General features: G+C 43.9%; 1 protein-coding gene across 1 annotated transcript in view; it reads left to right on the plus strand.

The window, feature by feature from the left end:
• zdhhc20b (zDHHC palmitoyltransferase 20b) overlaps positions 1–10,883 on the plus strand; it is a 48,368-nt gene extending 37,485 nt beyond the window's left edge. The window contains exons 10-13 of the mRNA XM_084325640.1: positions 2,562–2,651; positions 6,195–6,307; positions 8,746–8,793; positions 9,106–10,883. Of these exons, the coding sequence (XP_084181766.1) occupies positions 2,562–2,651; positions 6,195–6,307; positions 8,746–8,789 (247 nt within the window). The 3' untranslated portion in view covers positions 8,790–8,793; positions 9,106–10,883. The remainder of the gene's footprint in view (positions 1–2,561; positions 2,652–6,194; positions 6,308–8,745; positions 8,794–9,105) is intronic.
• The last annotated feature ends 5,115 nt before the right edge of the window (positions 10,884–15,998 follow it).

Here is a 15,998-nt window from a genome sequence, read left to right on the forward strand (position 1 = left end):
ACGAGTCTCCCGTTGGTACAGCAGCCCCTGTAGGAGCTCAGATGTGAAAAAACCGCCCCCTATCGTCTCCCAGATGGTAATGCACCCTTTTGGAATGGACTCAATGAAAATGGATGAGAAAGGAAAAATCCGGATTCCACATTTTACTTCTCAGGCATGTAACCCGAGCCGATTGGATTCATTGTGGACCCTCAGAACAGCGTAAAATGCTATAAAACGAAAATGAACCGATAAAAAAAAATCCGTTTCGACAATGTTGACTGCAAACAAGTCATTGATAAGCGACGGGCAGATTCGACACATAAAATTATTTAAAACATAGATTAGGCGTTTTAATGCTATCATTGAAGTGGGTGGTGGCACTCAAGCACTAAATCGTGCGGCCCCTGCTGGCACTGAAAGTGTTAAGCTGCTGTAGCTCATCTATCCAGTTTTTGTCATAAACCCTCCCTTCATTATCCTACTAGAGAGATGTTTGAATTGTGCTGCTGCTTATTAACATAAACACAGTAATGTTTCTAATTCAGGATTCTCTACAAGTATAGGCTTGGTGCCTCTTATGAAGAGCTGAAAGCATAGTAGACAGTCTGCCTCTTGTGAAAAGTTAAAAGCATATTGGACAGTCTGCCTGTGAGATCCACAGCCTTGGTTGACGCGCGCATGCGCTTTTCCGTAAGAAAACAGATGAGATGAATTGTTTGGTTTATAGAAAAGAGTATTTATTGTCATTTACTTGAAGCTTTGTTTAGCGTGAATGGGTTCCTACCGGATGACGTGGAGGTGTGCTGGCTTATTCCCGTTGCATGGTGTCCTGTTTCCAATTTTTAAAGTTCCAAATCCATAGCGCTTGCGGCGGTCAAAACCCGTCTGGGCTGCATGCCTTACATTCCAGTGTCATGTTTTTTACTAGCGCGCCAGTCCATTCATAAAATGAGTTCACACACCAGGGTGCTGTAATCACCGGTTCAAAATGGGCTGGACCAGACACGCCTCCACGTTGTTGAAGCAACACACATCCAAGTCATAACAAATAAAAGATGTTATCAATCAAGTTCATTTCAAATCATTTTCCAAACAATATTGCTTCATATTTTTAACTAAATAAATAAATAAATATTAAGGACTGAATCTGGCTCCAACACTGTCTCTTATGAAAAGAATATTAGACAGTCTGCCTCTAATGAAAAGTTAAAAGAATATTAGACATCACAGTCTGCCTCTAATTAAAAGTTAAAAGCATATAGACAGTCTGCCTCTTATGCGAAGCATTATCCGGTTGTGTTCAAGATGCCAATATATGGCTAGTTTAACAGAAATATAAAATATATATATATTCTTGCATGCCACAGATAATAATAAAAAATTTACTTTATTTGTATAGCACCTTTCATGTGAGAATTGCAGCCCAAAGTGCTTCACAGCAGGAATCTAGACATAGGCATAAAATGAGCATAATATTGGCATACATATAGACAGATTAAAAGCAGTGCAATAAAATAGCTAATTTACAGTGCAATAATCATAAAAATAGACTTAGAATTACCATAAAATAGTGCAATAGCGCAGTGCAATAAAATGGCTCATCTACAGTACGATAAACATAATGTGGATGTAATAAGTCTACAGTAAGTGGCGGAGTGTATTAAAAGTCTAAGGTGAAGAGGTACGTTTTTAGCTTACTTTTGAAAATATTTAGTGAGCTAGCCTCCCTTATGTCCATAGTTAAAGTGTTCCATAGCTTTGGTGCATAATTAGAAAAGGCTGCAATGCGGATTTTCTTTTGGCTGTTGCTGGCAACCTTCAATAAACCAGCAGTAGATGATCGTATTGTTCTTCGGGGCATTTAGTTGACAAGACAATTGGCAAATTAGCTTGGTCCTGTTCCATGTGCTTTGTATATAAAGAGGAGGACCTTAAAATCAATTATAAATGTTGCCGTATTTATTATATTTTTCATTGCAAGGTAAACATGGAAAAACAAATTGATTTGTCTTTGTCTTTATAAATCCAGTGCTTGGCCGCCTGCTGTAGGTTTAGACCACTGCCACCATGTTAGAACAGTCTGGCCATGTGAGAACAACCACTGTGTCCCAACCCTGTCTTTCTCCTGTCTTTCCCCTGTCTTTCCCCTGTCTTTCCCCTGTCTTTCCCGTCTTTCACCTGTCTTTCACCTGTCTTTCCCCTGTCTTTCCCCTGTCTTTCCCGTCTTTCTCCCGTCTTTCACCTGTCTTTCTCCTGTCTTTCCTGTCTTTCTCCTGTCTTTCCTGTCTTTCCCCTGTCTTTCCCCTGTCTTTCTCCTGTCTTTCCTGTCTTTCCCCTGTCTTTCCCCTGTCTTTCCCCTGTCTTTCCCGTCTTTCACCTGTCTTTCTCCTGTCTTTCCCCTGTCTTTCCCCTGTCTTTCCCCTGTCTTTCTCCTGTCTTTCTCCTGTCTTTCCCCTGTCTTTCCCCTGTCTTTCCCCTGTCTTTCCCCTGTCTTTCCCCTGTCTTTCCCCTGTCTTTCCCCTGTCTTTCCCCTGTCTTTCCCCTGTCTTTACCCTGTCTTTACCCTGTCCTCCTCACAGCCAGGGAGATGGGCTGACCTTCCTCACACGATTGGTCACCGCTGACCCAGAGCAGGCCAACGTCACTCTGCAACCAGAGCCCAATAAAAGGTAATCGATCAATCATCAATCAATAAGCTAAACATTCTGCAAATATTTTACAGTATATCAACTATCGCTGCTGGCCAGCATGACTTACTACCATAGTGTCTTTATACCTGTATCACTGTACATATTAATACTATAACTCTGTACATACATCTGATTAGCACTACACTCAGTAGTACTCATTTATATATAACATTAATAAACATTTTGAGTATCAACCCAAGTACCAAATCTGATCTGCCCAAAAAAAAAGAATCGGGCCGTTGTTTCAGGGTCACTGATGATCGAGACGTAATCTGGATTTTTTTTTCATCATACAGTCGGGTCCATAAATATTTGGACATCGACAAAATGTTCATAATTTTGTCTCTGACAACCACCACAATGGACTTGAAATAAAAAAAGAATTGAAGAAAAAGTCATTATTTACATCCTAACCAGGTGAACGGTTTCATTATTTACATCCTAACCAGGTGAACGGTGTAGGAATTACAACAGTTTCTATATGTGCCTCCAAAAAGTAAATGAACAATTTGCTGCTCAGCCAGGTGTGTGTTATTCCCTCATTATTTCATTTACAAGGAGCAGCTAAAAGGTGTGCGGCTGGGTGGCGCAGCGGACTAAGCGCTCGTCACCAACGCAAGAGACACTGGTATCGAATCCGGCTGTCAGCGTTGCCTCCGGCTTGGCCGGCCGTCATACAGGCTCAATTGGCAGAGTCAGCGGGAGGGAAGCCGGTGGGTGGTAATCTGGTCGTTGTAAACAGCGACTCTTACAGGTCGGTCAGGGCGCCTGCACAGCAAGGAAGGGAGATGGTGAGGGTAGTGTGAGCCTCCCACCAATGAGAGTTCGCGCTGGCAGGTGAAAAGGAGTGGCTGGCTGACTCCGCATGTATGGAGGGACATGTGATAGTATCAACCCTCCCTAGACCGACCAGTGGGGGGCACATGCGAGCAACGACCAGGAAGGGGGGGGATTGGCATGACGACTAAATTGGGATGGGAGAAAAAACACAGAAAAACAGGAGGAGAAAAAGTGGATACAAAAAAAAAGGAGCAGCGTCTAGAGTTAATTGGTGTGGCATTTCACTTGCTGAAAACAAAACGGAAGGGAAAATGCCCCAAGAACAAGCAGGAACTGAAGACCGTAGAGGCCTGGCAGAGCATCACCAGGGACGAAACCCAGCATCTGGTGACGTCTATGAGTTCCAGACTTCAGGCTGTCATCGACTGCAAAGGATTTGCAGTCTAGTATTAAAAGTGACATTTTATTTATGATTGTTAGTTTGTCCAATTACTTGTGGTGACGCATGTAAAAACTGTTGTAATTCCTACACTGTTCACCTGATTTGTATGTAAATACCCTCAAATTAAAGCTTGATAGTTTGCACTTAAATTGTGGTTGTGTATAGAGCCATAATTATGACAATTGTGTTGATGTCCAAATATTTATGGACTGACTGTATTAGGGTTGCACGATACACGGATACTAAAAAAGTATTGCGATACCTGGCTTTTAAAAATGGTCCAATACTAAATTTCACCAATATAGATACTTTTAGAATAATAGCCTGATGCCGTATCTTCTATGAGTTGAGTGGATGCGTGACCGGAAACCGTCCTGATTCCTGTATTATTTAAGTGTTAAGTTTAATACCGTCAAATTCCTTCTTTGTTATTTTAGTAATGAAAAGATCATTTCATAAGGAACGTTTCATGTTCTGTCATCTAATATTAAATTCCATTACATTTCCTGATGTTTTAGGCTTTTGCCATGGTATAGTTTTCGAACAGTTATCGTGATATTTAGGTTGGCGTCGATATCGATGTCAAAATGTTGGTATCGTGACAACACTAGACTGAAAAGGCCAGTGGCCACAGTTGTGTTACGTAAGGCTCTCTTGGTATCCGATTTTGATATCGGGGTAATTCTGGGATCTAGCCCAGTATTAGTCTGCCAGTCATGGGCTCCAGGGCCCTATTCCCCGTACCTGGTTCAACTAAGTCGATCAAAAGTCCCATTATCCAGATTCAATTAACCCGATGTTTGAATCCGGGCTTTCCCTGTTCCTCGAACGCTGATTCAGTCTCGCGCGCGGCCGCCTCACCTGAAGAGACAGCAGGTGTCGATCGCAGAAATCCTGATTTTCTAACGGCATTGATTGATTGATTGATTTAAAACTTTATTAAAAGATTGCAGAATGGGTACAATACAGTACGGCTCAATAGCCTCGCCGACAAGTTAAATGCATAATCTATAGGCTAATGTTAAATCCCTCATTACCCCAATCAATCAGATTATATTTCTTTAAATGTGCCTGCTGGCAGTAGGCTTAATGGAATGAATAATGGAATGAGATCTTGCTAGCGAAAGTTAAACTCGTTCAGAATAAGTAGATACAAACAAGCCCAAAGAGTATCTAATTGATATGAATTAATAGATACTTATGAGGATATCTGTACTGTATGCGCTCGGCTTAGGTATCATGTACTTTATATATAAATACATGGTTCCCAAAGTTTTCAAGGCTCGACCCCCGAAATAACGTGTCAGAGAGGCTTGGAGGGAGGCTATATACAGTTTCACTATTAATCAGGTTTTAATCTGTTTCGGACATCATCCATACATGCATTGAATTGATTAACCTTTGGTTTATACCAGTGACACCAGTCATGTTAATCACCTTGTTCATCATCAGATAACACTAACAGTGCTTGAACAGATAAATGCATTTTCTCAAATGCATTCATCAAAACGTCAAAGGCTTGCAATTGCTCATTAATTTTCTCAAGTCACGTCCACGTCATCAAATCCATCAAACAGCGCATCTCCTCAAACATTTTAATCCCAGTTACAATATCACAATAACGTGTGAGTGACGGTGACAATTCAACAATCCACATATTCTGATTCGTCGTAATTCATATCCACAATCCACGCATGAAGACTTCAATTTATGCTTGAATGAAACAAAATCCAGGCGCTCCGTTAAACATCCACAGCGGAGAATATGAAAGGAATCAGAGCCAAACGAGCGATAGGTTTCATTCATTAAAAACATCCCGCGGGATTCACATTTGCAATGCTGCGCGTTATTAAAATAACCACATAATGTGTATATCGCACCTCGCGAGCGCCATATATATAACGTGCATTATTTAGGACAAAGTCAATTTAGTATCAGCATTTTAGGTCTATTATTTTACATTTCAAAAGCCCCCTCTAGAAAAACGAAGCACAAAAACATAATTCAGAATGGTATAATGGGATCTAGACTGAGAATAATTTCAGGAAGCGAGCTGGCATTTCTTTGCGAGGGTGTGGCCATGGTTTATCCAGCTAACTGAACTAAACTCTGCCCTCGACCAGGTTCAAACTTTTTGATCTGTTGTCATAGTGATTTAGACAATCGAGCGTCGGGGAACGGAAAGGTCTGGCTTAAGTCAAGCTATGCTGAAAATTATCCGGCTAACTCAGTTAGCCAGGTACGGGGAACAGGGCCCAGGTCTGTTCCTGCTCAGAACGTGTGCTTGTTCTTGTCTCCAGCGCTGTGGACGTCCCAGTCAGCCCACTCAGCGAGTCTCAGAACCATCTCCTCAGCAGCAACCAGCAGGCCAACAACACAGCAGACCATCTGGAGAACAACACCCTGAAATCAGGTGGGCTGTTTGTTTGGTTGTTTGGTTGTTTGTTTATTTATTTTTTACCCAGGGACTGCACATTAATGAACATCTTCAGTTTCCACATCAATGTAAATGTGCCAGATTTTAGCTAATTAGCTAGTTTCTATCTGTAGTCCCTGCCTACCATGCATGTCTTCATGGTGTGGGAGGAAACTGGAGTACCCAGAGGAAACCCACGCGAACACAGGGAGAACATGGACCTTCTTGCTGTGAGGCAGCAGCACTCTGCCACGTTTGCTTAAAGGGCCAGTTCACCCAAAATAAAAAACATATATATATTTAGGGGCGACTGTGGCTCGGGAGGTAGAGCAGTCGTCTGGCAATCCGGAGGTTCCCGGTTCGATGTGTCCTTGAGCAAGACACTTAACCCCTAATTGCTCCCGATGAGCAGGTCGGCACCTTGCGTGGTCGCCTCCACCGTCGGTGTGTGAGTGAATGTGAGACATAAGTTGTGAAGCGCTTTGGATAAAAGCTGCTATATAAATGCACCATTTACCATATTTCCACCCTCATCCATCCATCCAGATAGTTTCGGTGTGATTGGGCTAGTTTTGGAGATATCTGCTGCACCCCCCCCCCCCCCCCCCCCTAATAATGAATGTGGATGTACTTCAGTAGAAATGAGCTCATCCATTTCTCACAACAAGGTCTGTGTATTATCTTGTGTAACCGGGTCATGATGTCTGGAAAGAGACATTGCTTTTGAGTTTTTCTAATGTTTTTATTTTGAATGAATGGCAGCCAAAACTAGGTGAATCACACAGAGCTATTTGGATAGATCTGGGTAAGGGGGAGTAATACTGTATGGAATACATTTCTCATTTAAGTAAGTGCCAACGTTTTTTATTAAAAACTAAAATGAAACAAAAAAACATGTACTTAACTGGGAGCTTGTTGTAAGGGGGAGGGCGTGGTGGTGAAGGAGGCAATGTCCACCCTACATAGTAAAGTGCTTTGAGTGTCTAGAAAAGAGCTATATAAATGCAATGATCATTCATTCATATTGATTTACTGAAACTCCACTTAAACAATGACTTCTGACCAATAGTTTTAATTTGCTACGTCATGTGACTGCCACCTGATTGGTTTTCAAACTGGGTGAAAGTTTGCTACACTGTAAAGAACAACTCTGCTTCCGTGTGCAGCTGCCCTGCGCTCGCTAATTTTTAAGATTATAACATGCTTGTCAACGCAAGGCAAATTTATTTATATAACACGTTTCATATACGGAAGCGATTCAAAGTCCTTTATGTGAAATGGATAAAAAGGAATACAAAGAGATGATGAAAAATGTTTGCCAGAGTGCAACTGATCGATCTCAAGCCCCGACCTCTTTTCTTGATCCTCCAATCATAACCGTTTGTCCCGAGGGAAGCAATGGTTGTGATTGGAGGATCAAGAAAAGAAGGTGGGGCTTGAGATCAGTCAATTATCATTGGGCTGCATTCAGTCATTAACTTTTTCAATTTAAATGCAATAAATGTTTTTGACCAGGAACGATGTCATGGTCCAGATGAGTGAACCCGGGGTAACATCCTGTTTGTGCAAGGAAACTATAAAAAGAAGGAAGGGTCATCACATCACCATGTAGCATGTGAACGCCAAATGCCAAGTGTGGAAACTTTCAGTTTGGCCGACATTGAGTTGAATGGGATCAGCCATCTCCTCGTTTATGACCTGTCATTTAAACTGGTTATTACCTCCAATGTCAGAATCATCTGCAATTTAGGGCGGTCGGGTGGCGTAGCGGAGATTGTGCTCGTCACCAATGCAAGAGGCTGCGGTCTCGACTCCCGGAGTCAGCATTGCCTGCGGCTTGGGCCGATCGTCATACTAACTCGTTTGGCTGAGTTAGCGGGAGGGAAGTCGTGGGTGGTAATCTGGCGTTGTGGACAGCCTACAGGTCAGGTCTGGGCGCCTGCTCAGCGAAAGGCAGGAAGTGGTGAAGGCAGCGTGACCTCCCACGCGTTACACTTCACCAATGAGAGTCCTCGCTGCCAGGTGAAAAGAGAGCCGCTGGCTGTCTCCGCATGTGTCGGAGGAAGCATGTGGTAGATTTCAGGGTTCCCATGCGCACAATGACCAGGTAGGGGAGGGGGGGGAATTGGCATAACGACTAAATTGGGATGGGGAGAAAAGCATAGAAAAATCAGGCGGAGAAAAGGAGAATTAAAAAAAAATAAAAAATCATCTGCAATTTGTTGCTTTGTTAACTAGCTACGGTTGGTGTATATTTCCTCAGATAGCTGGTATATTTAGAATAAATAAAAAAATAAAAAAGGCTTCCAATAGAACTGGCATCAAGCGGAGCATAGAACCCTGATATTCTGACGCTGTGACCCTTCCTCTTTTTTATAGTTTCCTTGCGTTTGTGCTTCTGGTTTCATGTGACCTCTGACCTTCTGTCTCCACAGCTGAAAGTGAAACCATCACAATCTCCATGGAGAGCGAGTCATAACCAGGTGAGTAATTTCCTGTCCGTATAGACTCTTTGTTTATTTTTTTGACTGGTTTGCTCACATTCAGTTTCACATTATGTATGTGCACTGCAGAGTCATGGCCTCTGGTTTGCGTCTAGCTGTGTTATAATGCTCAGCTACAAGATTTGTTTAACTCTTTTTCTTGGGAAGAACATTTTAAATTAGTGTAATCTCACCAATCATCTTTACTTTGTCCTCCCCCCCCCTCTCTCTGTCTCTATCTCTCTCTCTCTCTCTCTCTCTCTCTCTCTCTCTCTCTCTCTCTCTCCCTCTCCCTCCTCTCCTCGGCCACAGGAGACCTGCTCTGCCATCTAATATGATGCCTTAAGCAACACCACACTTTAGTTCGTCACCATGGAAACCGTCTCCCAGCGCATCTCCATCCTCACGGACCCATTCAGTGTAACCATGGAAACGCATTCCTTTGCACCAGTCACTAAGCATTTATACATTGACGACGGCATTAGCAAAAAAAAGAGAAGAATCACACACCTGTTCGCTCTTACATGTACACACATTTTTATTAGACTCACACACTTTTAAATCATGGTTTTCAATCAGATTTTAAAAAACGTAGGTTTTTCTTTTCTCTTTTTTTTCATAAATTTTTCCTCACTTAGGCTGTGATCACAATGGACGCTTTTTTCTTGCACTCAAAACACGAGGCACAGTGGTGTACAATCTAAAGTGCACAGGCCGCAACAAGCGATACCACTGATTACCGTTGCTACCTCAGCTAACGTTACATAGGTTACACAAATTAGCATTTATTGCTAGCTAATGTTGGCTACCATCGATACGTTTTCAATATCGACCGCTGTCTCTTTCTCTTCGGATACCTCAGTATTGTAATCCCTCCCCTCGGTTGATTCGATTGGTCCGTCGACACAAGAAGGTGACTGTGACGTCGGTGCGCTCCACAGTTAAAGTTGAACCTTTTTCAACTTGAGTGCCTGAAAAAGCATCACTTAGTTCGGAGGGGAGGTGCGGCTGTCGCGAAAAATATACAAGAAATAGAGGAAAATAAGTCACAGGTGCGTTCAAAAAGGCGTCCAATGTTCAAGTTTGTTTATTAATTATCACAATAAAATACACGTACTGAAATGCTTGGTTCTGTATGAGCCCCTGAGAGTGCTTCATACAGTTAAAAAAAAGTAAGTAAAAAGTAAGTAAAGAGGAATATACAATAATATATACAATCTAAAGTACAGCCTAGGTGCAATCTAAGTACAGTGAGTAAAAATTAGTAAATGTGATCACAGCCTTAAAGGACCATACCAGTATTACCACATGTCACTGTCATCATTGGCCACATAGTTTACATAAACCTCGACCTCGCCACTTTTCCCAAAATTGCTTTATTTTTTAGATACCGTGTTTGTTTGTTTTTTCCATAATGCAATAAACGTTACAGAATGTACCTGGAACTGTGTCGACGTTAGCTAAAACTCACTGCTTCATTTAAAAGCCCTCTTCAAGCTGAAAGTTTAGTTTGAAACGCAGCACTTGTAAGGAACTATTCTAGTCAAACTCAAGCTCAACGACTCCCTTGGGTCTGTTGGATTGACGAAGGGCAGAACCGGAGTATAACTGAGGTCAACGATTGGCTGAACGTTAAACCATGTTGTAAACAGGAAGTTGGAGAGAAGCCGTAATGAAGGAATAATCTCAATCAAACCTGTGGTAGCCGTACACAAATACCAAAAAGAGAGCGGATACATTCTCCTCCCAGTTCACTCTGTCCCCGTCTAGAACCCCGACCACAGGACTCTGTAAGTAGAGGTGGCTTTTAATGGCTTGTAATTAGTATAATAGTGATTTTAGATAAAAAAAGTGTAGTGATTTTCAAAACCAATTCCTAGCAACATCGTTTCGACACGAACGGCCTACTAACGAGACCTACTAACGTATATACTTGTATGTAGTACACAACATTTGTTGAAGATAGATCTGTCCAAATTAGACTGGTATGGTCCTTTTAAAAATTTTTGTGAGACGTCACAAGTTTTGAGTGTTCATCTCGGACTGTTAACCTGATTCTGGTAGGAATGGTTTGATCCTCGCTTCGCTCGCTGCCAAAAGATGACTGGGGGGCGGGGCCAGGGGGTGCGGGGGTGACTGGAACAGGACGGTTTTGTACAGATTTTTTCACCTTGTGTTTTTATAACGGCAGAAGCAAGCAGATTCCACCCAGACGGACCAGTCCATGTGGATCACTTCTTTTCTTTTTTCTTTTTCTAAACCAACTTGCGTTGCAGTGTGTACGGAACACACCGTAGAGATGGATATTGCCACCCAAAACCTGCACCGTACCACAGAAGACCCTACTGAAATGACATGCTGGACCGAACCATTGGTGTGGTGGTGGGGGTGGGGGGGGGGTGTCTGTGAGTGAGTGTGTGTGTCTGTGAGTGAGTGTGTGTGTCTGTGAGTGAGTGTGTGTGTCTGAGTGAGTGTGTGTGTCTGTGAGTGAGTGTGTGTGTCTGTGAGTGTGTGTGTGTGTGCCTAAAGCTGGGTTTTGGATGGTGTTTTGGATTATCGGAGCACAAGATGGCGCATTTGCACTTTCTAGATTAAGCATCAATGTCCCATCAAACAATGTGCTGCTTTTGTACCCAGTGTCCAAAAATGATCCCGACGACGACCAGTACAGTAGAATTACCAAGTCATCTATGAGAGCAAAAGTGTGTGTGTATAATTAAGTGCAGTAGTGTGCGTTTATGTGCATGTATAAGTGTGTGTGTGTGTGTGTGCACGTGTGTCTGTCGTGCACGCGTGTGTGTTGGAGGTGAGGCAGCAGGTGATTTCTGGAACGTGACAAAGTAAAATAATCAGCTTTATGTGTTTAGTAAGCGTGGTTTACATGCTGCTGATTTAGCTGCTTCTATATTTTGGCCCTTTCACCTGGAGAAGCATCTCAAACGGTGCAATGTGCAGTGTCCTTTTTTAATACTAAGTTCTTATTATTTTGATTATTATGCCGTTTATTGATTAACGATTGTTTTTTTAACAAGTCGGTCCACAACCGCTTCAGTCCTGTTTTTGTGCAGCCCAGTGCTTCACCCTTTAACCAGGCCACCTCTTCTCATTGCCAAAACAAAGGGCTGATCCATCAGTAGCTCTGACCTCTGAACCGGAAGTGTTTACAACACGCAAGCTTTACGTTTTGTATTCCCCCCTCCCCCGCTCTCACCTCATTGGCCGATGTTATCGAAAACCAAATGATATTCGCTCGTCATTGCAACGCTGTTTTGTAAAGTATTACCTGTGGGCCCCCCCTCACCTGTTGTTGTGGTCGGGAGGACTTACTTGCAGTGGCCGGCGATGGCCAGCAGGCGGTGCTGTTTGTCTGCTCTCGTTCAGATGAACGGTGTACCTACAGTCCTACACAGTATCGGCTGTATGGTTGAGTTCACGGTTATCCCCGTCAACTGAAGACGTGTGGTTTAACTCAAAATAATTGAAAACTATTACATTTAAAACTTAGTTCTTTTGAGTTGTGATTTGTTGTTTTATACATTTCCTCCAGAATTCTATCTGGGAAATGATCGAGAACAGAAGCTCAATTCATTAATCTGTGAATTGCAGATTAAATGAATGTCTTCAGTTGATTTAACTGTTAAGTGAACTGATCCCAGACCATCTGGACAGCATTCAGAGGTGGCAGACAACGCTGCCTCTACTCGCGGTCTGCACCAGATCACTATGTATATGGATTATCAGTGTTGACCCTAAAGGAGCCCTATCTTGTGTAAAGCCTTGTGGTGTTATGTTGTCAGTGTTGAGCATCTGTGATTGAGATGTGTCAGGGACACAAAGGGGCCTGACGGAATCCTTTTAACACTTTCAGGTGTTCAAGTATGTTCTTTTGTTTTTTGAATGTTTTCAGAATTTAGTGGAAGAAGGATTCAGTGGTGTGAGGTGTACTGTCACCTGAAAGGGTTGCAGGCAGAACCGCTCCATGCATCGGAGGAATGACTCCACCGCGTTGCCCGACATGAGAGCGTCTGTGAAGTGGTTTTGTTAAAGCTACAAAAGACCTGTGTGTATTCTGAATGAGCTTGTTCATTCCTCCTTCTTGTTAAGATGCAGTGATCCTGATCAAAGCCTAAAACGAATGTCCTCGTTTGGTCAATCGGTCATACTTCACATCCCTGCGTGTCTCTGAGGGAGTCGTCTGACGAGACGCTGCCAGGCCCCGGTTGTGTCCCAGGTTTACAGGTTGCTGTGTCAGTGGTGTAGAGTGAGTCAATGGTGGCGTGTTTGTAGTTGTCTTTCCTATCGTACTGAATGTACTGCAGACGGGACTGTGAGGAGTACTTTGCGCAGTGACACGCGGATCGTCAAGGGGCCGGCCTTTCCGTACCACTTGTTTCTGTCGATGTTTTGACCCGCAACCGTGTTTATTTACAACCTTGTACATTAGTGAAGCTGAGAGGATATCGGTTACTGAAGAAGAATAACCCAAGTCATCGATGACTCATTATTTCCTGGTTGGATTGTGTTCAGATTGTGTGGAAAAGTCCAACCTCAAGCAGCACACTAATACACATGTAACACGTTTGGTGAAGAAAAGGCCTTGTGACAAGCTGTGATACTTAACTCAAAGATGACATGCTGTACACCGCTTCAGTGTAACTGACAGCCGGCTTTAATTGCTGTTGGAACCAGTAGGCAACTCAAGGTTAACTGCAAAACGGTAGGCGGGTCATTTCTTTGACCATGAACAGTTTGAACACTACTAACGCTATCAACTAATGCAAACTAGTGCATTCTCAAACTAAAGCAAATACACATAGTACATTCTCAAACTAAAGCAAATACACAGTACATTCTCAAAATAAAGCAAATACACATAGTACATTCTCAAACTAAAGCAAATACACAGTACATTCTCAAACTAAAGCAAATACTCACAATTATCTTGAAGCAATTATCTGGGGTTAGATACCCCTACCAGGCAAACTGTACATAAATAACAGAAAAGGTTAACATGCTGGGAGGTATAGCAATGGACCACCTCCGGGACGCTGCATAGCCCCCACCTGCAAGGGGTCAGCAGTCCCTGGCAACCCATGAGTCTATGGGCCGGTTATCTTCTGCATGGAGTTCTCAGGGGGTCACTCCCCAAGTGGGAAGGTGCAGCTGTCATGGTGCTGCTAGTCTTCATCCCCCACAGACTTGTCATGGCGCTTGGCAAGGGGGTCGGTAAGGGTGCCTGCCGGTCCCGGTGCAGTACCACGGCACGTTGCCTGCCAGACACCGGGACTCTGTAGACCACATGGAACACCTTCTCCAGCACCTGACTTGTCCCCAACCCGGGGCTGCTGAGCTCGGGAGACGCAGCTTTTGTGCGCGTCGGGCAGTAGACGCACACTAAAGTCTTAGGTGTTGTAGGCTCTTTCTGATATCTCTGTTCTATCTCTCTCCACTATCTGTTCTATCTCTCTCTGTTCTGTCTCACTGTTCTATCTCTGCTATGTCTGTTCCATCTCTTTCTGCTATCTTCTCCACCTCTTTAGGGGTGGCCACCTTGGGCTTGGAGCCCCCGATCACACCAGGCTCGATTCTGCCTTTTCATAGTAGCGTCCTGGGATCTTGCCGACACAGCCACAGCTTCCGGGGGACATCGCAGGGTCGAACCCCTTGGTGGGTCGTGTCCACCATGCATTGCCGGATGACCTCCAGGAGCGGATGGCTGTTCACAAACATTCTGCCTGGTTGGTTAAGACCATGACTGTCCTTGTGACTCCCTGTGTTCTCTGTGCCAGGCCGCTAACGTCATCTCTCTCAGCGTTCTGCTACCCTGTGGCAGTTCTGCCCTGGCTGGGCTTCACCGCTGCCACTGGCTGAGCGACGGGGGCTAACAACAATGCCGTTGCTCTCATGCTCCGAGCCCCCAGAGCGGCGGCGAAGGCTAGCATTGCCTTCCACCGCCCACCCAGGGTTCAGGAGCCGGGGGAAACTGGTGCCATCAGGGAGAGCCAGGCTCAGTCCCTAGCCACACCCCTGGAGTTGGCACTCCCCTGCCTCGGACGTCCTCTTTCTGGGCAGCAGGAGAGGCGTGATGTTCGGTCTTCTCATGGCACCACTCCATCTGCAGGTCCTCCAGGAACTCTTCTGTGTCTTTTAGGTTCAGTGGTCATCTTCCTCTCCATCTCACCGCTGACACCAATGTGGTGAGCTGTGGTTACTTCATTCAAAGATGACACACTGGACATCCTTCAAAGCTAAGAGCCGGCTTTAGATGAGACGAAACAAATATAATATATATATAGGCCCACATATACAATGGGCAAGCAGGCAGAAACATTGGAGATAAATGAGACACAGTAGTCATGAGTCTGGGAAAATGTCCACGATCAGGCACTGATACAAGGTTGTCCAGTCTCTAGGTCTTTTGCAGCTTGTTCCAGTCTGAGGCTGTGGCATATTGACCAACAAGCTGCCCAGTGTAGTGCTGACTTTGGGGGTCGAGTATTATTAAGTGATATCCAGTTTAGAGGAGTAGAGGTCGCAGTGGTGTGTTCTGTAGGGGGCATTGGTAGCGATGGCTGAATGGTACAGTACATCCAGCCAATCAGCCTTTGGTGCTGATCTATAGATCACATCTAAATCTAGAATAGGGAGGATGGTGATCTGAACCAAACTAAGCTTAGCTGAGAGGGTGAAGGAGGACTTATTTCTATAGCGAAATCCGAGTCTTGACTTTATCTTTGCCCGAAGTGTTGAGATATGCAGTAGAAATGTAAGCGCAAATTCCGACCAGATACCAAGGTATTTGTATGATGAGACTAACTGAAGCACAGACCCTTCCAAGGTGATAATCTGCCAGAAGCAGGGGAATGACTGCCACCCCCAGAGTTTTAAACTAGGCTAGGCACAGAGAAAGCATGCTGTATCTGGTTGAAGCTTTGCGATCTAGAGCAGAGTCCAGGGATGGTCCAATAGAGTATAGTACTGTATCATCTGCATAAAGATGGATGAGTGATTCACCAGCTGATTGTGGTATATCATTAATGTAAATGGAGAACAGTGTGGGGGGCTAGAATAGAACCTTGTGGGACACCCTTCATGACAGGCTGGGACGTTAAGTACCTCCAGGACACTACAGTATATGAAGGATTCTATCCAATGCAGTCCCTGATTCGGACGCTTTGGACCTATTGCTTTGTTTACTATTTGCC

This window comes from Notolepis coatsorum, assembly GCF_963971535.1.
Source record: "Notolepis coatsorum genome assembly, chromosome: 12".
In the NCBI taxonomy this organism is placed as follows: domain Eukaryota; kingdom Metazoa; phylum Chordata; class Actinopteri; order Aulopiformes; family Paralepididae; genus Notolepis; species Notolepis coatsorum.